Source organism: Phytophthora ramorum, assembly GCF_020800215.1.
Source record: "Phytophthora ramorum isolate Pr-102 chromosome Unknown Phyram_PR-102_s0005, whole genome shotgun sequence".
NCBI lineage: Eukaryota > Oomycota > Peronosporomycetes > Peronosporales > Peronosporaceae > Phytophthora > Phytophthora ramorum.
The window spans coordinates 3,027,058-3,052,947 of record NW_027150651.1 but is presented as its reverse complement, the minus strand read 5'-3'; the positions used below and the strand labels follow the sequence as shown (position 1 = coordinate 3,052,947).

The window sequence follows — 25,890 nt, the reverse complement described above, 5'->3', positions numbered from 1 at the left end:
AAGCCGTTTGGCACAACAACCAAAATCAAAAATCTTATCAGATCATTCCTTGGGCTTCTGCACCTGCTATTATAGCTGGAGCTGCATTCGAAACGCTGCTCCTTCATTATAGCATCTCCCACCAGAAACGTGGACACCAAACATCAAACACAGTTCCCCGGCTTGCGTTTAGCTCTTGTAGTGTGCATACTGTCGCGAGTCTTTCACTCCGCCAGCTCTTCATGGTTTCATCAGAGAGAATCCGCAATTTGGACCAGGTTTTCATGCAATTTTGGAGTTGTTTCGTGAAGTTGGTGATGGTTGCTTGTGCTCGTCAAATAGCACGAAGTCTGGACGACACGGTATTTACAGTGGTGGTGGTGGTTACGTGGCCTCTATTTGATCTCACGGTATTTACAGACGTCGGTTAGGAGCGCTGGTATGTGTACCAGGACTTGGTTGCTATTTGTAGGCTTGTGAGTTGATGCTGCTACGTTGGCGGTGTAAAATCAGTATTTCTTTCGAGCGCGTCGAGGATAAAGCAACGTTGGTGCCCAGCATCCGATGATCAAACCGTGCGACTGTCTTCGTTGTCTGCATGTGTATGGCCTGCTCTAGAACTGATAAACATGTTTCCTGTCTTCTAGAGACGATGAATGGGGTGTCCAAATAGCGCCCTTGGTCAACGCCCTTAAACCGTACGTACTCGATGCAGCCCGCCTGATAGTTATTCTCCAAAGTTATGGATGGCTGATGCTGTGTGTGCGTATTGTAGAGCAGCGGTGGAGAAAACACAAGCTGGCTACCAGGACTGGCCGTTCGCGATCCTCTTTGTGGTGAACATTGGCGTCATTTCCATCCTCATGGCTACGTGGGGAGTCAAGGCAGTGGAAAACAACGACGACTTGGACGATTTACTCTCGGGCAACGACATGAAAGCAGTAGTGGGCATTGCGTCGGGCTTAGCGGTTATCGCGATGTTTCTTGCACTGGTGATGACGAAGGTGATCGCATCGTACGCTCGCGGAGTGATCATGTTTGTACTCGTGTTCAACCTGGTGGCGGCGGTGGCGGTCGCTGTCATTGGCATCGCTATCGCCGATATGTTCCTTACAACCATTGGCGTGGTCATTGCAGCCCTGAGCTATTGTTATGTGCGCAGCGTGAAGCCCCGCATACCGCTTGCAGTAGCTCATTTGCGTGTAGCCGCAGCTGCCACAGCGAAAAACAGATCGATCTATGCTGTGTCGCTGGTGTTCGCCATTGTGCAGTGTGTTTGGGTGGTGGTGTGGGGTCTGGCGCTGCTAGGAGTCGCCTACAAGATAGCCGAGAAATCTTCTGGCACGACTTCGGATGAATCCGCGGGCAAAACATCGAGGGGCACTTCCTGGCCGTACTTCGTCCTCTTGCTGTCGTTCTACTGGGGTGTTCAGGTATTCAAGAACATTGTGCACACTACCGTTGCGGGGACCGTTGCAACTTTCTGGTACCACACGGAGTCGGCAAGTGCTGTGAGTGCGTCTCTGAAGCGCGCCATGACGACATCGTTCGGGTCGATCTGTTTTGGCTCGCTAGTCGTTGCAATCCTGCAGACCCTCCATGCGGTAAGACGCACTGCCTTGAGTTGTTTTTTTTACTACGAGGAAGCCCTGCTAATAGCCGAAGCTGTATGTTGTATAATGCACAGTCAGCGAAACAGAGTCGCAAAAGAGGAGGCGTGGGTGCTTGCCTTGCCGAATGCGTTTTATCTTGGCTTGAGACGATCATGGAATACCTCAATCGCTGGGCGTATGTCTACGTCGGTGTCTACGGTTATAGCTTCATGAAAGCAGGCAGCGCTGTCTCCCACTTGTTTCGCCAGCGTGGATTTAGCGCTTTTTTTAATGGCGATCTTGTCCGGATTGTGATCAGGTTCACAGCGATCGGAGTTGGTACGTTGTTGATCTGGTAGGCAGACAGATCAACAATTAACCGGGAGTACTCTTGTTTTCCTCATACAGGCCTCATTTGTGCTTGCTTTGGAGCGATGATAGCCGAGCTGACCGATGCAGTCAAATTCCAAGGGAGTACCGGTACGAAAGCTTTCATACGAGAGCCCCGTTCAATAATTTCGCTAATTATTTTTTTCTGCAGCGGTCTTGACGATCATAGGGTTCGTCGTAGGTACCGGTGTTGCATTCACGCCGCTTGCCGTCATCAGCAGCTCTGTCGCCACGATATTCGTCTGCTTTGCCGAGGTAAGATGACATTCTACTGATGCATGTGTACGAATCCAAAGAGCGATGTACTAACACAGACGATGTTCATATTAGGACCCTGTTTCTTTCCAACGCTCTCACCCAGAGCTGTACGCACCACTGGTGGAAGGTTGGCACAATCTCCATCCAGAACTCATGGTGCAAGCTGGATACTGGCATGCTTAGATGGAGCCACTCGAAGTCCTGGTGATACCATACGTGCATATTTTATACCTTCAGTGAAGATGGCTACATACCTCTACAAAATAATACACTGCTTCACAAATCAAATCAAATCATATTTTGCAGAACACCATGTATCACATCCTCTTCACTATAAGTGCATCTTGTCTTTATCGTCTCATCATCCCTACTTTTCATCACAAAATGACTACCCTGTGTACTATGATATCGTCCATGGAAGACGTTCTTTGACCTGCATCAATTGAGCTGCCGTGTCATCATGGCGTCCTCGGAGGAGGAGTACGACTTCGACTACAGCGATGAGGACGAGGACATGGAGGACGCCGAGGCCGCGGACCTGCACGTGCAAATCGAGAACGCCTACTACTCGGCCAAGCAGCTGCTGGAGGGTGAGCCGCCGCAGCGGGAGGCGGCGCTCGAGGCGCTAGGGCAAGTGCTGGCGCTGCAGACCGAGCAGTCGGATTGGGGCTTCAAGGCGCTCAAGCGGACGGTCAAGCTGCTGTTCGAGCTGCAGCGCCACGACGCGGCCATGCGCACGTACGAGGAGCTGCTGGGCTACACCAAGACGGCGGTGACGCGCAACGTGGGGGAGAAGGGCATCAACAGCATCCTGGATTTTGTATCTACGAGCAAGAGCTGGGACGTCCTGCAGAAGTTCTACGAGACGACGCTCGAGACGCTCAAGGAGGCGCGTAATGAACGTCTCTGGTTCAAGACGAGCGTCAAGCTGGGGAACCTGCTGTACGAGATCGGAGACTTTTCGCGGCTGAGTAAGGTGGGCACCAGGCAGGTTCCGACAGTAGTTATTATAATAACTGACTGGCTGCTGCTGCTGGTGGATGCAGATTATCAAGGAGCTGCTGGCGTCGTGCAGTGACGAAGACGCAGACGACGGAGTGAGGAAAAACTCGCAGGTGAGAGAGACATCCGTTTTTTTTTAATGTTTTTTTGGAGTTTTCATGAAGTTGTGAAATGTGCAGCTGCTGGAAGTGTACGCACTGCAGATTCAGATGTACACTGCTCAGAAGGACAACAAGAAGCTGGTTTCCATCTACGAGAAGGCTCTGCGCACCAAGTCGGGCGTGGCGCATCCGGTAAGGAACTGGCGGGATATCGTTGATAATCTTTTTTTTGACGTCGTTTTTTTAATGCCGGCAGAAAATCATCGGCGTCATCCACGAGTGCGGCGGCAAGATGTACATGATGCAGCGCGAGTGGGACAAGGCCCGCAGCGATTTCTTCTCGGGATTCAAGAGCTACGATGAAGCTGGCGAGCCGCGGCGGCTTCAGTGCTTGAAGTACCTGGTGCTGGCCAACATGCTGAGCGAGTCGCAAGTAAACGTGTTTGACTCGCAGGAGGCCAAGCCCTACGAAAACGATAAGGAAATCGTGGCCATGACCAAGCTGACGGACGCGTTCCTGCGCGACGAGATCAAGACTTTCGAGCAGGTGCTGAACCGCAACCAGGAGGCTATCATGGACGACCCCTTCATCAAGCACTACATCGACAGCCTGCTGCGCACAATCCGTAGCAAGGTGCTGCTCAAGATCGTCAAGCCGTACCGCACCATGGACACGCTATACATTGCACGCGAGCTGAACGGGATCCCCATCTCCGAGGTGGAGTCGCTGCTGTCCGCGCTCGTGCTGGACAAGAAAATCGAGGCTCGAATTGACCAGGTCCGCCACACGCTCGTGCTGCTGGACCGCAAGCCCGAGGAAAAGTTTCAGACGTCCATTCAAAGCTGGTGCGATGCCTTTGAGAAGTTCCACTTGGTTACGCTGGACCGCATCAGCACTGGCATGTGAAGGTGGGAAAAGGGAAAACAACTTTTTACATAGCTTCTGGGTAGTCTTTCTGGCTGCGTGTGGCCGATATTTGTATGTGCATGCAAGCTCTCGCTCGCCGCCACAGCGTAGGGTCCTATACTAAGCCTGCGTTGATCTTCGCGCGATGCAACTCAGCACTCTGCTACTGCTGGACGCTGAGCGGCGTAGAAGTGCTGGACCTGGCGAGCTTCCTCTGCCTTCCGAGACGCGATATGCCATGCAGAGCCGATGCACAGCACGGACCACACGGACCAGCACAGGCAGAAGCGGAATCCAATCCGGTACGCGCAGGCCTCGTCACAGAACTCGAAGTACGTGTTGGGCTGCCCCTGCTGCGAAATCACCCACTCCATAATCAGCCCCGTGAGGTAGGGCGAGAGTGAGTAGCCGAACAGGTTGAAGATCATCACGGAGAACGACGAGGCAAGCGCCCGGTGCTCAGCTGGCACGACCGAGATGAAGATGCCCGTGCACGCCGGCAGGATGGCGCCTCCGAAAAAGAGCAACAGCCAGAGGAAACCAGCAGTGATATAGACGTCGTCGAAGAACGTCGTCACTGAGGAAATCGCAAAGGCTGTGAGGCCCAGGATCATGCAGATACCCAGAGCCTTGGCCCGCTGCTCCACGCCGATATACCCTCCGCATCTGTCGATGAGCCAGCCACCGAAGAACACGCCCAGGATCGGTCCTGTGCCGGAAACGACAACGAAGAGCGCGTTGACAAGATACTTGGACGCATGCAGCGACTTGATCATGAAAATCGTGCTCCAGTATTGCACGCCCGTGACGACGAAGTACACCGTCGTGAGGCCGAACACAATCAAACAGAACACGGGGATGTGCAGCAGTTCGTACACGCCGTCCGAGAAAGCGCCCTGCTCGTACACCTCGATGAACTCTTCCTCGAGGATCGAAGCTTCCAGCATGCTCATCCGCGGGGACATTCGCGGAGATCTCATCGGCGTAATGGCTGTGTCCAAGGCGCCGTAGGTGGACGACAAGTGCGAGTCCTTCTTGGCGACCGGCGACACGCGCTGAACGGTAGCCACAACCTCCTCGCTTCCCGCAGCCTTCGTGTTAATGGGAGACGTTGCGATCGCGAGGGGGGCCCTGGCGGCAGCATCACCGTTCTCCAGCTCGTTCGCAACTGCATCCAACAGCGATCCGTGGGTGATTCCACGCATGCTCGGAGGTCGAATCATACTGCGTCGCAGAGCCGACGCGCCGACGTCATCCTCGCAATGCCCGAAGTGATACTGCTGGTTTTGGTGCAGCTGGCGGAAGCTGCGCTGGTTGCTGACCCCGTACATGCTCGCACTGGCCAGCAGTGCGTCCTCTTCGTCGTGATACGTCGTGGACCTCGAGCTCATGGGCGTGCCGGCGACTGTCTCGTCCAGGAAGCTGTGCAGGCCGAAGCCAGACCTGCCTCGAGCGCTCAGGAATCCTGCGCGACTGCTGTTGAGCGGCTCGAGCTCGCTGTGGGTTCCATCTCCTTCGTCCTGCTGGTTCTGCTGACCGTCCTGTGCACTCCCCTTGGACGTCGTCTCCTCCGGCACTTCAACCGACTGCCTGTCGTCCGCGCAGCCGTCCGAGGAGCTGGCACTCGCGCTCTCGGTGCCTCCGCTGCCCACTGCGTCTCGGTCGTTGTCGCTGCGGATCACGAGGTGTTTCTTGGGCACGAAGAAGATGGCTACATTAATTGGCAGCAGCGCTACGAACTGCAGCAGGAAGGGCCAGCGCCACGTCTGAATGAGCGAGAAGCTCTCGGGCACGATCCAGTTGCTCACGGTGCCTGCAAAGTAGCCGAGCATGACGCCCATGGGTACACTGCCCTGCAGGTAGCTCATCCAGCCGGCCACCTTCTCCCGAGGCGCGTACTCGTCCACCCACAGGGGCGTGTAGATGCAGGGAAAAGCCTGCGTGAAGCCCACAGCCGCCCGTGCGAGGATTAGCATGTTGGCGCTCCACGCGAAGCCTGTGGGCGTGAGCGCCAGCATCAGGACGGCCACGTTGTTGGCCAGGAGACTGAGTCCCAGCACGAGCCGCGGACTGAAGCGGTGCAGGAAGAAGGCGCAGAGTGGAGACGCGGCGCTCAGCGCCAGGTACACGACGCCGCCCAGCGCGCCCTGCTGCGTGGCGTCCAGACTGAGCGACACGCTGAGCTGGTCCAGCAGACACGGGATGGCGCCGGCCTCGAGGTACACGACGATCTGCGTCAGGATGAGGTACTTGAACAGGTAGCCGGCCTCGGCGCGCGTCTTCTGCATGTAGCGCTCGCGGCGCTCGGCCTTGGTGAGCGCCAAGAAGCTCCCCATGACTGGGAACGGGACGGCGTCTGCTTCTTCCCCTTATTTTCCTCTGCCGTTTCGTGCCTCTTGCACTGCAGGATATGAAAAGTTTGAGGCTTGTCCAGACTAACTTGCCACTTGTCGCACGCTACCTGGATTGAGTAGGCGGCAGTTGAAACCGGACACCGCCGTTTTCTGCCAATTTTTTCTTGGGGCGATTCAGGCCAGCACGACTGGAGTGCTGCGAGCACTGCGGGCAAAGCAGTTCATTGCAAAACAGGCATTTTCATCTCCGTCTGGCAGGCACTCGTTTGCGACTGCCCAACAGATGTCGTCGGTCTCTACCAAACTGCAGTTTCACCCTGGTCTGATAAACGTACGGACATCCCGCTACTTGCATTACTGTAATACGTCCAACGTGTTACCTTGACATAAGAACTGAGTCGAGTGCACTAGACCGAAACTCGTCCATAAGGAATTAATTTATTGTAACATTAGTTGTTGTGGCCCCCAGACCACCTCCACTTGCTCAAAACAACCTGTCCGACGTATCTATCCTATCCCTACAGGTTGTCAAGTCCGGTGACAACTTCAACTGACGAAAACTTGCCTACATGCGGCAATCAAACGCGTGGATGGTATTGGTGAAAGAGAATAAATATCAGTGGGCTATGTGTGTCGGCTGCGCCTCGAGCTCGAGCTCGGTTATGGTGGTCTCGTCGCACTGGTCGGCGATGATGCGGAGCAGAATCGTGTCGTTGGTGATGTTCACGATGGCCCGCATGCGGTTCAGCAGCCAGTCGGCGCCTACGAGCAGCGAGAACACCGGCGGCACGTCCATGTTGAAGACCGTGTGCCACACCGTGATGGCCATGACCAAACCGGAGTGCGGCACGGGCGCCACACCGAACGAGGCGATGGCGCCCACCAGCACTAGCAGAGCGTAGCGTAGCGGGGTCAGCAGGTGTCCGTAGCCGCCAACTTTGGCCATGAACACGCAGGCCAGCGTCATGTAGCAGGCGCTGCCGTTCAAGTTACTGGTGGCGCCCAGCGGCAGCAAGAACCGAGACAGCGCGTACGAAACCTCTCGCGTCGAGTCCACGCAGCGCATCGTCATGGGCAGCGTGGCGATCGAGGACGAGCAACCGAAAATGAAGACTTGGGCCGGGATAATGTGGCGCAAGTACCGGAAGACGTTCACCCGCGTGGTCAGGAACAGAGCGGTCCCCATGATGCCGTACGTGAGCGTGATCAGCGCCAGCGCCAACGCCACGATGAGGAAGCCCACACTTTCAACGAGGTCCATGGACGAAGTGTATTGGGCCATCGATCCGGCGATCATGGACACGATGGCGAACGGGATGAGCTTCACCACCGAGTTGATCATGAGCTGACACACGAGGCCGCCGTGGTTGATGAGCAGCAAGAGGTGGTTCACATGGATGTCGGCCTTGCTGGTCCCTGCCGGGCCTGCGCCAGCCGCGATATGCCGCTTGGTGCGTTCGTGGCTCATGACGACTGCAACGCCGAAGAAGATGGCGAGCGTGATCACGCCCATGGTAGACGCACTGGCAAACGCCTTCATCATGTTGGACGGGATAATCTCGTTCAGAATTGCGAAGAGCTGCTGCGAGACGTCAATGTTCGAGTACGTTTCCGTGGCTGTCGCGAAGTTGCTGCTGGTATCGTTGAGCGCTAGAATACTCGTCAGCTCGGTCGCGTTCGTGTCCTTGACGCAGGCCAAGCCGGCACCTTTGGCTATGGACAGCACGTCGCCGTTCCAGCAGTGCATGCGCAGTTCCGTTACCACATCCGAATCGCTTCCTTTCATTTGCTGGATGAAGAACGGCGAGAACAGCACGCCGAAAGCTACACCCGTGCCCGACGATACCACGGAGCAAAGCGCGAAGTAGCTCATAATGCGGCCACCGACGGATGCCGCCTTTCCCGCCTCTACGAGTTGGCCGATGCAGCCAACGATACTGCAGAACACCATGGGGCCGATGAGGCACCTGAGCGCGGCGATGAAGAGGTCGCCGGGCATGGAGATCCACTTCGCGTAGGCGCCATTGACCTCGAGATGCGCGAACAGGATACCGAGACCAATGCCGACTCCTGCTGCCGCGAGAACGTACCCGATGCGGGTACTTCGCTGGTTGTACAGCGAGATGAACATGGTCGACGGGTTGTTGAGGTCGGTCTGTATGACTTCCATCATGGGGTCTCCGATGCGCATGTCGCTCTTGAGGGATGGCGTATGCGACTCTGAGTGCTTGTACGAGAACCCGTTGTCATTGTAGAACTGGCTGGGTCCTGACGGCGTCCCGGGCGGCGTGCTCAAGTCATCGAGTCGAGCCTTGTTCTCCATGACTTGGCTCTCGGGCGACGGAGGAACACGAGAAGTGCGTCAAACATTTTGGTCATCCCCATCTAATATACACGCGCAAAAATACTCTCCCATTTCGCCACGTGGGCGAGATGCGTATTTCAAGTTCATGTTCTTATGACAGCCGGAGATAGAGTCAATAGTGCGAGCACTGCTGCGGATGAAGCAGCTGAGTATCCATCAGCTGCAGAAATCACTGAATAGAGCAATTTCTCGCCAGCAGACAGCGTTGTGATTTATCTCTCGTTGGCTCGGCCGAGAAGCTCGGCAGCTTGATGTCGCAACGCAATTGAGTCTTCAAGTTGCAGCCTCGCAGTCATCGTGACTCGATGCAGCATCTTTCCTCCAGGTTCATCACTTGAACTACTTGAACTGTAAATCTCCCGTTGTTTCCTTACCATGCTTTGCACGAAATCGAGTGTTGCCACACTGAGTCCTCCGGACTCCGATACTGCCCACCGGTTAGCATTCTCCGACAAGTGTATCGTGGCGAGCTTTCCCAGCAGATCTTCGCGTTTCACGCAGCAGAATGTAGGCGCCGCAGAGCGCGTCGACGCAGAATGGGTTTCTAGCGTGGGCTTATTAGGACGACGCACGGTTGAAGTGTTCTCCCTCGAAGATTTAGCGACCCATAGTTGCGTCTGAGCGCGTTGCATCAACGCAGCAGGAACTTTGATCGTCAGACACGGTCTCGAGATATTCTGATTCGATCGCGAACGGCGTGAAGCTGTCGCCCGGTTGATCAAGTTCTCGACTACGTCAGCCGGGATGTTGTTCAGGGCTCTTTTGATCTGAGGTTGGTCGCTCTCCACTTTTGATGTGGCAGCTCTCAAGTCCTGAATTTTCTTGGAGCACCAGCTTCCAAGCTGTGGCTGGAGGGCTCTTTCCGTTGCTGGCTTTAGCTCTTCAGCTTCGGTTAGCTGTTTCTGCTGTTCGCCAATTTCGTAAGGAACAAGATCGCGATGTGCACACTCCGCCGCAGGTTCCCCCATGGCCGCAGACTCCTGCCCACTGCTCGCTTCATCGTCTCGCTCGAACGACTCCAACTCGTAGTCATTTACGCCTTCGCTGCTCCCAATGTCGACGCCTTCAACGGCACCAGATACTTCATGATCATCTTCAAATTCGTCCGACCCGTACTTTTCGCTACTGCTGCTATTCAAACTGACAAGCGCTGCAACTGGCGATTCGTGGTCGCCCTCCGACTCAAATTCTTCCTCGGCGTAGTTGCCAGACTGGTCCTCGTCACAGTCGCTGTTTTCCAGCACCGACGGGATTGTAGATGAGGAAGACGATGACAGTGAATGAGGCTCCATGGAAGACGATTCTGCTAATGGACGCGCGACGGATCACAAACTGCGGGCAACCGTCGGATTTGAGTGGGAAAAAATATTGTAGTACTCAACGTGTGAAAGCGTAAATCACAAGACTGGGCCTCCCGTCATAGGCTTCTCAAAGAGCTGCCACATTTTCATGATATGCCGACTGCAATTACGATTTGGTTACTACCGAAGCAGCTTGCGTGTTGTGACAAGTTACGCAACATTCATAAGTGTTTTTCATTGTTACCCAAGGTTCCAAATGACTTTGACTATCAAGGTCACTTTTTGCCTACATATCTCGAGTTCCAAGAGATTTTGAAATACGAAAAACAAGATTATCTAAAGAAAATATATGAAATAGAAGTTTTTTAATCCTCCCGTTCACCGATGTCAGAGGGTACGACAAGTCTGAAATCCAGAGGCAACCGTGAATGTTGGCTATCGTTTGATGAACTTTCGTGTGTTTCACAGCGTAGGGAAGTGTAAAGCACTAGCGAGGGGAGCTGGCCTTGCTCCAGAGGATTTCTTGCCGTAATGTATTGATCAAAATCAAAGAGAGAGCTGCTGCCCCGTCCAGACGTGGTCTGTCCGTGCAGCTCTCTCAAGTCTAACCAACAACTCTGCACTACCTGTTGTCAATAAGCTTGAAAGTTTCGGCAAACTCTCTTCGTTTGCAGTCGCGCACATTAGTGATAAATTGGCTGCTTCGTTGTGGTCGTATCTACGAATTCCTGAGAGTTCGTCGAAGTGAAGGTCAAGGAATTGTTGCTTCGATCTCTAGCTGTTGCCTCAAGGGAGCCTGAGTAGTATCTAAGCACATCGAGTTTCATTGGTTTAACGGAGGAGAAGTGGAGTTATTACCGGCCCAACTCGGAGATGGTCGCTCTGGATACGCTTGTTGTAGTTCCTAGCAGGCAAACTTGCTTCGGGCTGCAAATGACTATTAACAAACAGCATGAGTCCTGAGAGTGTCCAAAGCAAGGATACCCCATGCATAATATTTAAGTCTTGTTGTCCATCGTACTTGCTTGTCTTGTATCCTAGTTCGGCGGCTTCTTCGGGGCTTGCTGCCGGAAAATCGAGAACACGCTTCCTTGCGGGTCTTTTTCTTGATTCTGCTTTGCCATGAAGTCTTTCACAGTTGTCAATGTGGACGAGAGCGAGGGCGTGGCCATCCGCTTGACCTTAGCGCTGTTCTTCTTGCCTTTGCTGTCCGTCTCGTACTTGAGAACGAGTGGAGCTGCTCGCTTTGACTTCCACTCGGACGAAGCAGACCCGGCCGTTTCTGAAGGAGGTTCCGGCACTGAATGCGGCAGCTCCAGGCGATTACGCTGGAAAAAATCGCTGAACATGGGAATACACATCTGGGAGTGCTCGAACTCCTGCATGTACGGACGCATCCACTTCGAAAGCGACTTGGTGTGTTTGTTGAAGCGATGCCTGGAATCCAGCAGCATGATGGCGCCGTAGTCCTGACGGTGGCGAATGCAGCGACCTAACGCCTGGTTCAGCGCGCGGAACGCCTGGAGCTGGTACCAAACATGGCCGTTCACGAGCTTCATATTCATGCGGCTCTTTTCATCTTGATACTTGCGCTTCAAAGACACCTGCAACTCCTTCACACTGGGGAAAGGGATACCCACGCACAGCACGGCTCGTGCATTGTCGTTGGAGAAATCGATACCCTCGCTCACCTTTCCGCGGTATACAGCTAGAAAGATGGCACCCGTCGTAGCCGCTCCCTCCCTCTTATTATCCAGAGCATCCGCGCAGTTGGCGATGGTCTTCTTGTAATCTTCCAGCAGTGCGTCAAAGTCCTTACCGGCATTGCGTGGCTCGGAGTACATGGCCTTAAACTGTTCCAGTTGGCTCCACAGCTTGGTCTTCTTCCAGCGTGTAGTGAGTTTGTTCAGCAGCGAGTACGAAGGGAAGAACATGAGGATCCCTCCAGGGACTGCCTGTGAGTATTGCAGGAGCAACTGGCCCACCGAGTCTTGGTATTTGATATCCTGCTGATTGTTGTACGTGGACTGAAGGTCAACATTGCCAGGACCGTGCATGACGGCCCCAATGAACACCTGCTTGCGCATGTTCACGACGTGGTTCGCCTCCAGCCGAATAGGGAAATCTACACCTAGCTCTCCGGCGAATGACTCCATTGGGCTCAGCGTTCCAGACGTGAGAATGACGCTGCGGGCTTGGCTCGCAATATCTGAGAATGCCACGGCGGCATTCAGGCACCAGATGCACATCTTCAGCTCCCATTCGTCGCCGCCGTTCCTTTTAGTGGGCGATCGGAAGCTAGCATTCTCTCTCCAGGTTGACTTCGATTTGATCACGACCAGTTTGAAGTCGTCGATATACTTGAGCGCGTCCCTAAACATATAGTCGACGACATTCACGATGCTCTGCGCCGTTGCCAATGCCAGCGCGCCTAGGAGAACAGACGCGCCCGTAGGGTTCGCGGCAGCATCCTGAGACGCTTGTGTCGTCGGCTGCTGGGCCGATTCACCACTATTGGCCAACTCGTTTTCATACTCTCGAACTTCCTGCACATTGGCTTTCATCTCGGCCAGGTTGTCTTTAGTGAGCCCAGAGTACTCCGCCAGCATCGCTAGGGCATCTGTGCCATCCCACACTTTGCTCTTCTCATCGTATCCCGACGGCTGCAAAATTGCGTTGGCATTCAAATCCACACTTTGCAGCCAGCGACTAATTCCATTCAGGAGCTTCAGCAGCGCGTTGTATGTTTTGGGTCGATTGCCATGCTTGATCACGATCGAAAACGCTTTGATCGAAGCGGCCAGAACGTCAGTGGTCACCTCCACACTGGCGCTTGAGCGACATGTATCCTCCACATTGTGCGCTTCGTCCAATATGATGATCGAGTCCTTTAGTGTGATACCGACAGCGTCACGGATGGTCGGGTCCAGCAAATAATTATAAGGAGCAAAAACGATGTTAGCGTGGTCCAGCGCTTCGCGCGCGTGGAAGTAGGCGCACTCGCGGTGCTTCTGCGCCAGCTGCACGAGGTCTTCGATATCCCACACGGGCGGCACGTTCCGCCGCAAGTCGTTCACTTTCTTGCGTTTCCTGAAGTACGAACAGGACGAGCCTTCCAGTGCCAGGCGACACTTCTCGTCCACTTGCGACGGGTCTTTATTCACCTTGGGGTTGACGCACAGGTTGCGTTTCGAGCCTAGCACACACGTCTGCAGCTGCTTGGTGTACGCGTTGGCGTCCTCAGGCGAGTCCAGATACGTCACGGGGCAGTTCTTGAGCTCGTCCACCACCTGCGCCAGCTGCGAGTGCGTCCGCGAGCAAAAGTAGATGCGAGGCGGCACCACCCGCTTCTGCTTGGGCTTCCCATCTGCAGTGACTGTACTCACATCAAAAGATTCTACCCCCTGTGGTGCTTTACCAGCATCTTCCGCCGCAAAACCAAACGACTTCGGCAGGATCCGCTTCTTCTTGGGAGCGATAGAGTTGGTCTCCAGACCCCTCTTCTTGGTGCTCATCCAGCCGTTATTGCTCAACCGCCCGTCGTCGAAAGCCAGTTGAGTAGCTGCCACGTCTTCGTCGTCGTCGTCTACACTCATCTCCTGGGTAGGTTGATAGGTAGATTGGGTAGAGTCATCCTCCCTCTCGTGTCTCTGCTTCCTGGCCTGTTCTACCTGTTGCTGGGCCTCCATCACCTGCATCTGAGCCTCCAGCGTCCTCAATCGGACCTCCTGGGCCTGTTTCTTGGCCTCCTGCTCCAGCACCTTGGGGTCGTCCATCTCCTTCTTCAGCGCCGCCATCTTCTCCTGCACAAACTGCTTCTGAAACGTCAGGGATGAGCACAGTAGCGCCAGCGTCTTGCCCGAGCCCGTGGGCGACTCCAGCAGCGCGTGCTGCTCCGTCTTGAGAGCTGTCAAGACCTTGTTCATGACCGCCAGCTGCGCAGGAAACGGCCGCTTGCCGCTCGGGAACGCCACGCTGTAGCCCATGATCATGAACTTGTTCTCCACGGGCGCTTCAGACGCTTGCGGCCCCACGGCGTCGCCCATGGCTACGCTTCCCGCCAAAAAGCTAAATTTGCGGCAAATATTAAATATAGCGGTACCAGTCGAATTTTTCGCAGCAGAAGCTGAATATCCTGAACAATATCAACAATAAGCAAAAAATTCATCGACACCTGTGACATCTCATACTCCTTCCAAATAGACTCATACCAGCCGGGTATTCCGCACAATGGTTACGGCTGCTTCCCTCGAGCCAGGTTATACCGTATCAAAGCGAACGAAGAATAGGGCAGTTATGTTATTGCAACAGGTAAGATTTAATGCTAAAATACCAAAACTTACCGTATTCGTTCTGTGCTTACTGACGAGCATTCATTACTGACAATCAAAATAGCCAATCAGAAGTCAGTGAATAATGTACCGTCGCACCTTATGTGCTAACTGACAGATTCAGTGAGGGACAGAAAGTGTATTACATACATCGGTTGGCGAGGGATGCCACAGCACCAAGGGCGGTTAAACGGGGGCGGCCGCACGAAACAAACGCTCCGGCGCACCAGCTTCACAACCGGCATAAGATGGAGGTGGTTCTTCATTGCAATAGGTCTTGGACTCTGCACGCGACCCGTACAACCCGAGGCCACCACTTGTAAGAAAAGAAGAAAGATTGAGATTGAGATCGTTAGTCTAGAACACTAGAGCTCCAACGGTCTTTCAGCGCGCTTCAGCCGCGCTTCACATGCAGAGAGACCCGTACACCTTGGTTTGACTATACCTTAGAGCGCAGCAGCTCTTCACTTGCACATGCCCGGTCTCACATTGACCTTCAACATCATCAACGTCTCGGTCCGTGATACGAAATCCAACAATAGGTGCAACAAAATGGCGGAGACTCTGTGTTTCTTTTACCCTAGATTGTCTGACGAAGGAAGCGAGCAAAAACGCAAAGTAATATATCAGTTGAAGAAGGAGTTGGTGGTGCCCCAGGAGCACTGGAAAAGTGCAAAGGTGGCAGACATGAAGTATTTGCCAGCTCCTGGAGTCGTTACCATTTTGCCTCAAGAAGCCGAGGCAGCGATACCGATGGTACAGTGAATCAATCACATTTTTTTTTTCGAAGGTAACTACTATGTTCGGTGATAGTGCGCCTTTTAAATCGTGAATATGGGTGTCAGTAAGCACAGAAGGAATACGGTATATAAAAAAAAATATGGAGACGACGGGAATCGAACCCGTGTCCGTCCGCACAAACCATGGTGCTCTTATCATTTGAACTACGATTCCAAGCTCGCTTGGTTATCTTTACATTTTATACAAGAAAAATTAAGTCTATTAAAGTGAAATTAGTAGTTGTAGTGCTTCGCCTTTCTGCCTGTACCGGTGGTGCAGTGTCGTCCCGTCTTTAACATTTGAAATGGGTGTCCTAAGTTTTAGTGCTTCGGTATAGCGTTTTGGTGCGGGCAGGATGCAAAGTCATATGCGTTTTTCTTGCAGCACTATTGGCAGATACTCATGTTCGTTTAGGACAAAAGTTCGCTTAGGACAGGAGTGATACGATACACAGGATGCTACAGTGGCGGTTGCCTCAAGTGAAAGTAGTTATTCACAGAACCAGCTTTTACAATATTTTAAACCAACAAAGCAAGCTCTTGCAGAAAACCGAGAGGTTGTAATAATACATAATAAAAAAAACAAAAGCTTGGGCACAGCATAGTAACAAGTAGGATTTCGTTGAGCGTGTGCGATTTTGTGTACGGTTAGCTTAATTAAGGTAGCTGGAACCAGGCGGTCCTACAGTGCTGGCCAAAAAGGATAGCCCACCCAATATTTCCCGCATAACTCGGTCAACTTTTCGATTTTGGCACCCAAACTGGAACCAATGAACGTGCTCAATGCGTTGATTCCGCCAATTCAATTTGAGTGGAATCCGCGCCATAATGAGGGAGTTTCTATACAAGCCAGGTTGGTCAAAAAGAGAGCACACTTATTTTGACTTAGTTTGGCTATTGAGAAGTTATCTGTACCACACATCATTTAGCAAGATGCTCATTTTCCGTCTTGTCATGGGCCTGAAGGGCCAACTCACGGAGTATGAGCGCAGTCAGATCGATGCCTATGCAGTTCAAGGTGTCAGCGCCAGCCAGATAGCTGTTGCTATAGGTCGCTCCAGAAAGCATATATCCAGTTACCTGCGTGATCCTGACGCGTATGGTAAGCGCTTCGGCGCGGAAGATGTCAACGCGCGACTGCCGCCGTGTTGTGCGAGCGACACTCCAAGAGACGCTGAGCTCGTCGGGGGTCAAGGAGCAGTTAAAGTTGATTATTTCCAGCCGAACTGTCCGCCACTTCTTGAACTCCACCGAGCTCTTCAAGTACGTGACCATGAACTAGGCTTTGAAGCTAACGGACGCGCATCGCAAGACTTCTCAATATACGACGATATCCTCATCAACTTTCAAATTGGTGATCGGGTCTGATGGTAGTGGTTGATCAAGCTCTAAGGCCACCGCAGTGAGCGTACTGGATAGTGACGAGCTCACCATGAAGTATAATTGACGACAGTCCGAGGAGCCAACACTATCTCGTTTCCATTTACGAACGGTCATCCGCTTTTTAGAACACACTGTCTTGGTGTCAGAGTTAGCGATACCGTTCCCTAGGTACAATATACCATGTATATTCAGCGATTCAACGAACAAAGATAAGCTGAAGCATGTGTTTGGTCGCGTGTTCTTTTCAAGAGCTTTCGCTCGATTGTCAAGTTGACAGGCCGCTCGCGGTGATCAGACGAAACGTGGCGAGACGCATATGACGCTTGGGGATCTCAGCGTAGTGATTTTGTTGTTTAGATGATGCGAAATATGCACGATTTTACTTTTTCTCGCAGCAAGGCCACGGTGGCTGCTCTGATTCACCAGTTCGGTTGGTCGCAAGAAGAAGAGGAAGCGTTAAGTACGTCGAGCAAAAATTTGGATCAGAAAGCCGTTCAATTTGAAGATTACGAGATACATGACACTTGTGAAGAAGATGCATCTCTAGATAGTATGGGGAATGCAGATATTGACGCCCATGCCGTTCATGATTCGAACATTTTAAGTCCGGTACGTTGTCCAAACGGCCCCGTTGACAGTGAACACACAAAAATGTCATGGCGATATTTTCAAAGACAAGAACCTTGAATTTTGTTGCACTTCGTACGGCGGAGAAGTTTGATGAGCAAGACCACGATGTCGAATAAAAGCAAATGACATCTGTTCCGAAGCCACTGCTAAGTCGCTTTCATGAGAAACAGCGTTTTTCTCTGGCAACATCGCGGTCACTTCGACGGTGTCTGGTGCCTGCGCGCCGACACTTGCAACAGCTGAACCGCTTTGAACAAACTGTGAGTATGTGGTGTGCGCACCTCGCTGAACTTGACGCTCTGGAGAGCTATCGCTTCTTTTCTGTGCCAACGAGCTGTGCTCTTGTCGAGTTTTGCTCTCGGGGTGCCTGTGCGAATCGCTGGTATACACAGGCTTGCTCCGTACCGAAAACAACTCAACCGATCGCGCTGGGTTAATAATCGATACGTAGCGCTTGTCAATCCGAGCTTTGGTACCCCTAGCCTTCGCGCGAAGAGCTGGATAAGAGGAACTGGAGCACGACAGGGGCGATAATGCAGTGAACTTGTGGCGCAAGCTAGCAATCGTGCAGTTGCTGCATGAATGTTCCTTTCGTGTAGTTTATCCCTCGGCGACACTTGCCCATTCAACAGAGCTCGCCGTCTTTTGTCTTCTTGTTGAAGTGGATTAGTTTGTTGTCCCTGCTCTTGTCGTGCTGGAAGGAGCCGGTACTTTTTCCTTGTTCTCATCTGCACTTCCTGCGAAACAGGTTATGAAGAGAAGCCTTCTCAGGTTTTTCAGGCTTTTAGTCGTTATCTGTAATCGTGTTGTCCATATTATAATTGTACTTGCATGGTGATGATGTGTTCTTGGGTCACTGTACGCCGATGCTGCTCCAAAATGGCTACAAAAAGGTTACATTTTGATCCAATCAAATCCCATTTATTTTGCCCGATGTCTGAGGGTAAGGGTACGATAAGTCAGAAATCCAGAGGCGACACGTGAATCATGTCGGCTATTGTTTGACGAACTTACGTGTTCTCATAAAGTGGAGGAAAGTGTAAAACACTAGCGAGGGGAGCTGGTCTTGCTGGCATGGGAAGGTATGTCCGTGCAGTTCTATTGTATACCACCTACGCAATTGCCCCCCCCCCCCCCCTTTCCCCTGCCGCTCGCATTGCTGCTCGTATGCATTTCAACATTGTTCTCATGAACCCCAGCAACATCCGCAGCCACCAATTCGAAGGTGTTCTCGAAGGTGCTAGCTAAGGAGCTACCGCCATATCCAGAACTGATATTCTTGGCGGATCTCCCAGTGCGGACGTAAGGCTCGAGGAGAATGCTGCGTCGACTCGAGAGCTGCTCAACGGATGCCAAGTCACGCGACCTGCATGTCGAGACTGAGCACCGTCCAAGTTTGCTTCAAGAGAAGACGTAGCAGAAAAGTACTAGTGGCCTACCTGGAGGTGGGGAGGGTTGCATGGTGATAGCCGGCTCAGGCATTAGCCCCTTCGGACTCTGTACCTAAGACGCTCTTCGAGGAATAATGTGTTAATACGTGTAATACTTAGTCAAGGAAAGGGTCGGTAGCGATCCATTGCATTCGCAATAAATGATTGTCTCTAGACGCGGCCATCGATAGGAGTGTTGGCCTGCTTGCCGTAGCCGTTGTTGTACTCGTCCGGGTAGATCTTGAGCCACGCCTTGTGCAGCGTCTCGTAGTGCTTGGGGCGAGTGAGTTGCCATCCGTGCGGGTCTTCGGCCCAGAGTACGAAGATGGTGGTCACCGCACTAGCCACGATCGACATGAACAAGTTGTTGATTCCGTAGCCGGTGAAGAAGCAGAAGAACGCCACGAAGACGTCCGGGTGCGAGAACATGGCGAGTCGTGCGGTGTCGGTGTCGTCGACAATCTGCACGCCAATGTAGGCGGTCACGGCGCCAATGATGATGTTGCCTAGCCAGAACACGTTGCCCGTGAGGTCGTCGTTCACGATGGCGCTCCAGCCCTTGGCGGCGAACAGTTTGAACACGTGGCGACTGGCCGTCACGAAGCTGTAACCGTAGCAGCCCACGTACGAGTAGGCGAAGCGGTTGAAGAACTCGATCCAGCTCTCGATGCACGAGATGATACACGACAGACACGAGAGCAGGCAGGCCAGGCAGCAGTTGCCGCTCCGGCCGGCCAGCCACGCCAGAATGTGCAGAATCCACACGACGGTCTCCAATATGGCTACGATGAGCGAGCCGAAGCAGATACTGCCGAGGTTGAGCGTCACTGCGCGCAGCCACGCGCCCGTCGTGATGAACGGCGTGTTGGCGGCGTTCTTCCACGCGGCGACCGTGCCGGCCGTGGTGACGCCGATGATGTTGCGCAGCACGAAGGTGACCCAGAAGTAGACGAGCAGCATGCCGCACAGCACGCCGACGATCGCCCCCGTCTTGTACTTGAGGTCGCAGCTCTCTGTCGTGCACGTGCTCTCGAGCTTGATGTAGTCCTGGTGGAACATGACGCCGAGACTGCCGAGCACCCAGAGCACGGCCCAGCCGATCTGCACGCCCACCATGACGAGCGCCACGAGCAGCGTCATGGGCAGTCGGAAGATGGCTTTGCCCGCCACTTTGAGGTGGGCCGCCGCGAACTTGATGCGCTTGCGGATGCAGCACACGTACAGGATGGTGAGCAGCGCAATGAGGCCGAAGACGACCGCGGGCCACCAGTACCAGTCGGCGCCACTGTCGTACGCCTTTTTGGTGAGGAAGATGGCGGCCGCGATGTTGAGCGCGATGATGGTGAGCAGGGCCACCCAGATAAGCACCTCGGCCAGCAGTACCATGAAGGCGATCCAGACAACCGACAGGCCGGCGGCCGCGAGCGCCGAGAGCCCCACGACGCGCAGCAGGAGCTTGACGCCCGAAGACTCGGACACGTCCTGCACCTGCGTGGCGTCGATGAACTCGTCGCCGTATTTGGCCGCGAACACGGCGGTGAGCACCACGACGGCCACGAACGGGAGGAGGAAGATGAAGTCGTTGCACTCGCGCTTGACGGGCGGCGCATTGCTCTCGAGAGGAGGAGCGGACGGTTGCACTCCTGCAGCAGGCGACTCGGCCGGCCGGGAGTCCTGGTGGCGGTACGCACTCGCACCGAAGATCGGAGACGACATAACCGACGGAGAGGTGTCTTGGTGGGGCGGTCGATTCCAGAGTGAGACCGTCGCGAAACGGAGACGGAAACTGACTGCGGTTTGTTGGACACAAACCGAGAAAGTGTCGCCGTTCACGGGCAATCATCTTTGCACCGCACGTGGTAGTAAACACTCCTGGATATTGAGGAATCCAATCGGACAGATGGCTACACTAGTTCTAGTCGTTGCACTTTCACTGCAATGTTGGGTACACGAACTCGTCCCACACGGGCTGCCACTTGCACAGCTCGTCGGGGGCGTCGAAGCGCACGCCGTCTGCCAGCCAGCAGTTGTGGGAAACGCCAGGTACCGTCGTGCGGTGCAGCGCTGCTCGCTCGTGCAGACTGCGCAGCCCGTAGGTGTCTTCCTGATACGCGACTGTGTCCTTCATGTCCACGACCGTCAACTGCTCGAACTTGGTCTCGATCTCCTCGACCGAGTCCACCTCGCTGTAGTGGCTCAGTAGCGAGTGCTGCCACGGCCCCACCACGCCGTCGTTGGGCGACGCGAAGAAGTGCGCGGACTTGAGACGAAGGAAGTTGCGCTTGTGGCGGAACTTGGTGTAGTGGCAGCCCACGTCGTACCATTCGCACGGGTTGAGGTTGTTCAGCGACGGCAGGTACTGGTTGCTGTGGATGAAGTGGCCCTTCACGGGCGGACGCGCCATGTTCATGAGCGAGTACTTGGCCTGCAGCGTCTGGTTCCCGTCCAGGACGGCGAGGTCGCGCTGGATCTTGCCTCGCCAGTCGGCCGTGGTGTAGTTAGAGAAGTCGAAGATGTCGGAGGTCAACAGCTGAGGCCCTAGTACATTCACCATGATGTACAGCGGCACGACGTCCTCCGCCTGAGGGCCGTAGAACATGCCGTTCTGCATGCCGGCCAGACTCACGAGCGCGTGCACCTTGTGGTCGTCCATGTTCTCCACCACGGCGCGAGCGATGCCGCCACCCTGCGAGTGGCCCACGAAGTGGTAGCCGTTGTCGAAGCGCGAGTCGTTCTTGACGATGCTGCGGATCTGGTCGACGGCCAGCGGGATCTGCGCCGTGACCGACTGCACCGAGCACTCGTTCTCGCAGAAGGTGAGACCCACGAAGACGCGGCCTTCAGCCGTGAGGTTGGCCTTGATGTTGCGTCCGTTGGTGGCGTTGCCCGTGACGCCGTGGAAGAAGAAGACCGGCAGCTTCGAGTCCGCGACATCGCTGTGGTTCACCTGGAAGCTGTAGATGGTGCGGTACACGTAGGCAGCGACTGCTACCAAGAGCGCGGCGAGCAGCGAGTTCAAGAGCGCCATGGTTTGGAGGAGGCAAATGAAGGTGTATGGAGACCTGCATCGAGGGCAACAACGCTTCCCCGGCTCCATCTTGGATCGTCAATACCGACGCTCCCTGTCCATGCTTTACTGGCTCAAGAAGTGAAGCAGCACACCATGTTTGGGTGTTTCATATGGGCTACTCGTGGTGATGGCGCAGTCTTCACCTTAGAACTGCGTCGTTGAAAGCTCTACGCAGAGGTTCGGCATCGTTGAATGCATAGGACAGGGCAGTTTGAAGCGGGCTGAGATCACTTCACCGCTTTACAAGTCTTCATACTCGATCATATTGTGCCACAGGGCAACAACTGCGCCAGCGCTGAGTCGTCCGTCTGGCAGGTTCAAAGCAACACATTCGCTCCACGAGGCTCCATTGGGAGTGCTTCAGGGGTCGCCGTTCCCCACGAGTATTCGCCTATGGCAATCTCCACTATGCACATGCCGAACGAGTAAATGTCCGAAGCAAAAGTTAGTGGTAAACATTCCGGAGCCTTCCATCGAAATGCGCCAATGGCTCCGTGGCTGTCAAGAGCTTCCTCTGCCGGTTTCCGAAGGAGCTTAATCCAAAGTCAACGAGCTTGACGTCAATTTTGTCCTTGTCACCCCCTAAGAGGATATTGTTCCCCTTCAGATCGCCGTGGATGATTCCGCGGTAGTGAAGATGCTCGAGTCCCAGAGCAGCACGATACGTAGACCACCAGACTTCTCGCCGCGGCTTCCCCTGCAGATACATACTAGCGGTCCCGAGGTTTGCTACTTCACACACGAAAAAGGTCGTCCGACGTGGCATGCGCCGAACAACTTGAGCAGACTCGGATGGTTCAAGGTGAGCCACAGATCCTCTTTGTGACAGAATTCGGCGTAGCTATCTGCACCAAGAGCATCAGCTTTAATTTTCTTCACCGCTACATCGGTGCCAAGCCACTTCCCGAGATACACCGAGCCAAAGGATCCATCAGCAAGGCGCTTTCCCAACTCCACTTGATACGCCGGGATGAGCCAGCCAGGCAATACCGAACGAGACAGAGTGGGTAACTCGCCTTGCGGCAACAGAAATGTATCGGCGTACTCCTCGCTGGTTGCGCCTTGCAGAGCTGCCGACGGATCATCCACATTTGGCCGAAGCTCTTTAAATTTCGTCTGCCAGAGAGATGAATGGCCGAAGTTTTCTCGAGACGTGGTGAACTGAGTAGCAGTTTGGTCGATCTTGTGGTGCAGACCATAATCCCTCCCGGCAACCGTGCGCGATGTACAGATTGTCGCGACTTCGTCTAGATTATCCGAGTTTTGGTCCACTTCAGCAGAGAAGGTCGATGGATGTTCAGTGTCTCCAACGACCTGGGTGTACACGTCAACCAGCCTGCTATGTACTGATCGATAGAGATCACTGGTCATCAAGCGAGGCCCAAATTTCTCCAGTCTCGGTAAGGATTTCGTCGACGGTTTGGCCTGCTGTTGGGAAAATATAAGTCACTGTCGAGCAAGAAGAGTGTTGTGTTCCTCTTCGCTCTCACTAGAATCACTGTAAAACTGGTCATTGCCACCTCCAGCAAGTGGCAACACATTCCAAGGAACTGCAGCACAGAGATACCCAACGCCAACACATCGGTGGACACAGATGGAATTTACTGATTCCAGGATGAGTTTCGTCTTCATCGTTAGCTCTGCAAGAGGGGTATCGAACACTCTCGCCAAGCCGCAACAGTCCCAACCCACTCAAGACCCCCTTGCACCTGAAATGCCTTTGCCATCAATCGTGAATCGGAGAGTGTGTGCAGTCCAGCGTCCGTGTAAGAACCCCCGTTCGTGGACGTACTGCAGACCGCGTGCCCAGTCCAAGCAATACTTCCACTTGAACCCCAGTCCAAAGCAGATTCGATCAAATCGGTAGCTGCCCTGACATACAACAAATCGCTTGCCTTCGTGGCACGCACCGTAAAACTTTCGCACGTTCGGGTGATTCAGCTCCATCAGACATTCATTTGCCGAATGAAAGCTTCCTTTCCATCGTGGATTTCAACATTCTGGGCGCCGTCCCGTTGGCCTGAAGAAGGAACAAACCACTTGGGAACGACGTTCACCACCACATTCGCCTTTCGTGCTACTGCGTCGTACACTGCTGCCATGACGTCAACTTCCACTGGTAGCAGGATATCGCTGTGGAAACTCGAGGTCATGTTTCATTAGGGTCAACACTTCCACCTGCTGCTTCCCATCGCCCACGGCTTGTACCAAAGCTCCTCGTCGTGCAGTAGCTTTTGGTAAAGTTGGACTCGCTGAAGTCGTTCGTTTTCCAGCTCCTGGTGCCACAGCTGTGTCGTAGCGGCGTCCTGGTTGTTGAGTATCCCTCGAGCAAATTCAATAGTCCGCAAAAGCACGGCAACAGTGCTTCCGGTGTCCGCCAACCTCTCAAACCCGCGCTGCAATTGGCCACACTCGAGGCTGTCGTTGAGTTTGTAAGCCAGCAAGGACCACGGCGCTGTTGTCAGACGCAGCAAGTTGTTGCTTTAGATGACTCCCAAGTCGATTTCGCTCCAGAAGCGAGTTCACTGCAGGATCTGTGCCCTTGTCACCCTTTGAGAGCATTGAGTCAGGTCTTGCAAACTAGTGACACCGGTCGATCTGAAATGCACAGTGTGTTGCACATCTCGCACACCGCCACATCCTGCCTATTGATGAAGGTGCAGGCTCGACACGCCCAACTACTGGGCTCCTGGTCGGTCTTCGCTCCAATCTGGAGCTCGTCAATCTGGAAGTCGTCAAAGGCGAGGACATGCTGGTCCATGGCTAGATGTGGTGGGACGGAGTCGTATCCGGAAATGAGCGAGTTCTGATCCGCCGCATCTAGGATAGCTTGTACCCGTACGCGCTGACCAAAAGCTGCTTGAGCGAGGAAGCGCTGAAAGGACGTAGTCGGCGTGCGTGGCAATGTATAATAGTTCGCATTGAGTCCTACCGGTAGTCAAGTGAACGTAGAGAAGGAATCTTCGAGCGATTGACACGCGCGTGTGGCTCATCTAGGCACCGGTACTTGTGACGAGGTCTGATCTGTCTGACCGTGGACCACGGTCGGGTTGCCAATACCAATGGCAACTTGCCATTACTGATGGGATATCCTTGTCCACTCGCTTTACGGTCTCCGCTACCACGCCGTGGGTCAGGTTGGATGTGTCAGGGTCTCACAAACTATTTCGCCTTCAGGACCATGGCGATCCGCACCATCCTCGTCGCTCTGGCCGCCGCTGCTGTCTCCTTCGTGGTCGCGGAAGTGTCCGAGTCTGAACTGCCGGTCTTCTTCTTCCACGGCGTCACGGGCAACGCCACCAACGGACGCAACATCAAGGCCAACCTCACGGCTGAAGGCCGCGTCTTCGTGGGTCTCACCTTCTGCGAGAACGAGTGCTCGGTGCAGTCGGTCACGGCGCAGATCCCGCTGGCCATCGACCAGATCCGCAGCATCGTCAAGAACGACTCGCGCTTCGACAACGGCTACCACTTCGTGGGCCACTCGCAGGGTGGCGGCATCGCTCGCGCCGTGGTGGAGAACATGGACGACCACAAGGTGCACGCGCTCGTGAGTCTGGCCGGCATGCAGAACGGCATGTTCTACGGCCCTCAGGCGGAGGACGTCGTGCCGCTGTACATCATGGTGAATGTACTAGGGCCTCAGCTGTTGACCTCCGACATCTTCGACTTCTCTAACTACACCACGGCCGACTGGCGAGGCAAGATCCAGCGCGACCTCGCCGTCCTGGACGGGAACCAGACGCTGCAGGCCAAGTACTCGCTCATGAACATGAACCGCGAGCCGGCCGATGCCTACTTCCTCGAGAATAACAGGTACCTGCCGTACCTCAACAACCTCAACACGTGTAGCGATGACGACTTTGCGTGCAACTGGGACAAGATCCGCCGCAAAGCCAACTTCCTGCGTCTCAAGTCCGCGCACTTGTTCGCCGGACCGAACGACGGCGTGGTCGCTCCGTGGCAGCACTCGCTGCTGCAGCGATACACTCCCGTGGCCTCGGTCGAGGAGATCGAG

At 54.2% G+C, this 25,890-nt stretch overlaps 6 protein-coding genes across 6 annotated transcripts; 1 reads left to right on the top strand and 5 right to left on the bottom strand.

Moving 5' to 3' along the window:
- Window positions 1-543: 543 nt before the first annotated feature.
- KRP23_6713 (COP9 signalosome complex subunit 2) lies at window positions 544-4,229 on the top strand (the record flags this gene model as incomplete). The annotated part of the gene is made up of 7 exons (XM_067891940.1): window positions 544-554; window positions 627-677; window positions 755-1,583; window positions 2,641-3,195; window positions 3,266-3,334; window positions 3,401-3,514; window positions 3,579-4,229. The coding sequence occupies 7 exons, from the start codon at window positions 544-546 to the stop codon at window positions 4,227-4,229; spliced, it is 2,280 nt and encodes a 759-aa protein (XP_067746247.1).
- Window positions 4,230-4,381: 152 nt separating this feature from the next.
- Window positions 4,382-6,565, bottom strand: KRP23_6712 (putative sphingolipid transporter spinster-like protein 1; the record flags this gene model as incomplete). Its single annotated transcript, XM_067891939.1, has 1 exon — window positions 4,382-6,565. The coding sequence occupies one exon, from the start codon at window positions 6,563-6,565 to the stop codon at window positions 4,382-4,384; it is 2,184 nt and encodes a 727-aa protein (XP_067746246.1).
- A 634-nt stretch (window positions 6,566-7,199) lies between these two features.
- Window positions 7,200-8,906, bottom strand: KRP23_6711 (Neutral amino acid transporter B(0); the record flags this gene model as incomplete). The annotated part of the gene is made up of 1 exon (XM_067891938.1): window positions 7,200-8,906. The coding sequence occupies one exon, from the start codon at window positions 8,904-8,906 to the stop codon at window positions 7,200-7,202; it is 1,707 nt and encodes a 568-aa protein (XP_067746245.1).
- A 254-nt stretch (window positions 8,907-9,160) lies between these two features.
- KRP23_6710 (uncharacterized protein) lies at window positions 9,161-10,240 on the bottom strand (the record flags this gene model as incomplete). The annotated part of the gene is made up of 1 exon (XM_067891935.1): window positions 9,161-10,240. One exon carries the CDS (start codon window positions 10,238-10,240, stop codon window positions 9,161-9,163), a length of 1,080 nt encoding a protein of 359 aa, XP_067746244.1.
- A 1,046-nt stretch (window positions 10,241-11,286) lies between these two features.
- Window positions 11,287-14,295, bottom strand: KRP23_6709 (Fanconi anemia group J protein; the record flags this gene model as incomplete). Its single annotated transcript, XM_067891934.1, has 1 exon — window positions 11,287-14,295. The coding sequence occupies one exon, from the start codon at window positions 14,293-14,295 to the stop codon at window positions 11,287-11,289; it is 3,009 nt and encodes a 1,002-aa protein (XP_067746243.1).
- A 4,678-nt stretch (window positions 14,296-18,973) lies between these two features.
- Window positions 18,974-21,830, bottom strand: KRP23_6708 (Protein PNS1; the record flags this gene model as incomplete). The annotated part of the gene is made up of 2 exons (XM_067891933.1): window positions 18,974-20,476; window positions 21,429-21,830. The coding sequence occupies 2 exons, from the start codon at window positions 21,828-21,830 to the stop codon at window positions 18,974-18,976; spliced, it is 1,905 nt and encodes a 634-aa protein (XP_067746242.1).
- Window positions 21,831-25,890: the final 4,060 nt, after the last annotated feature.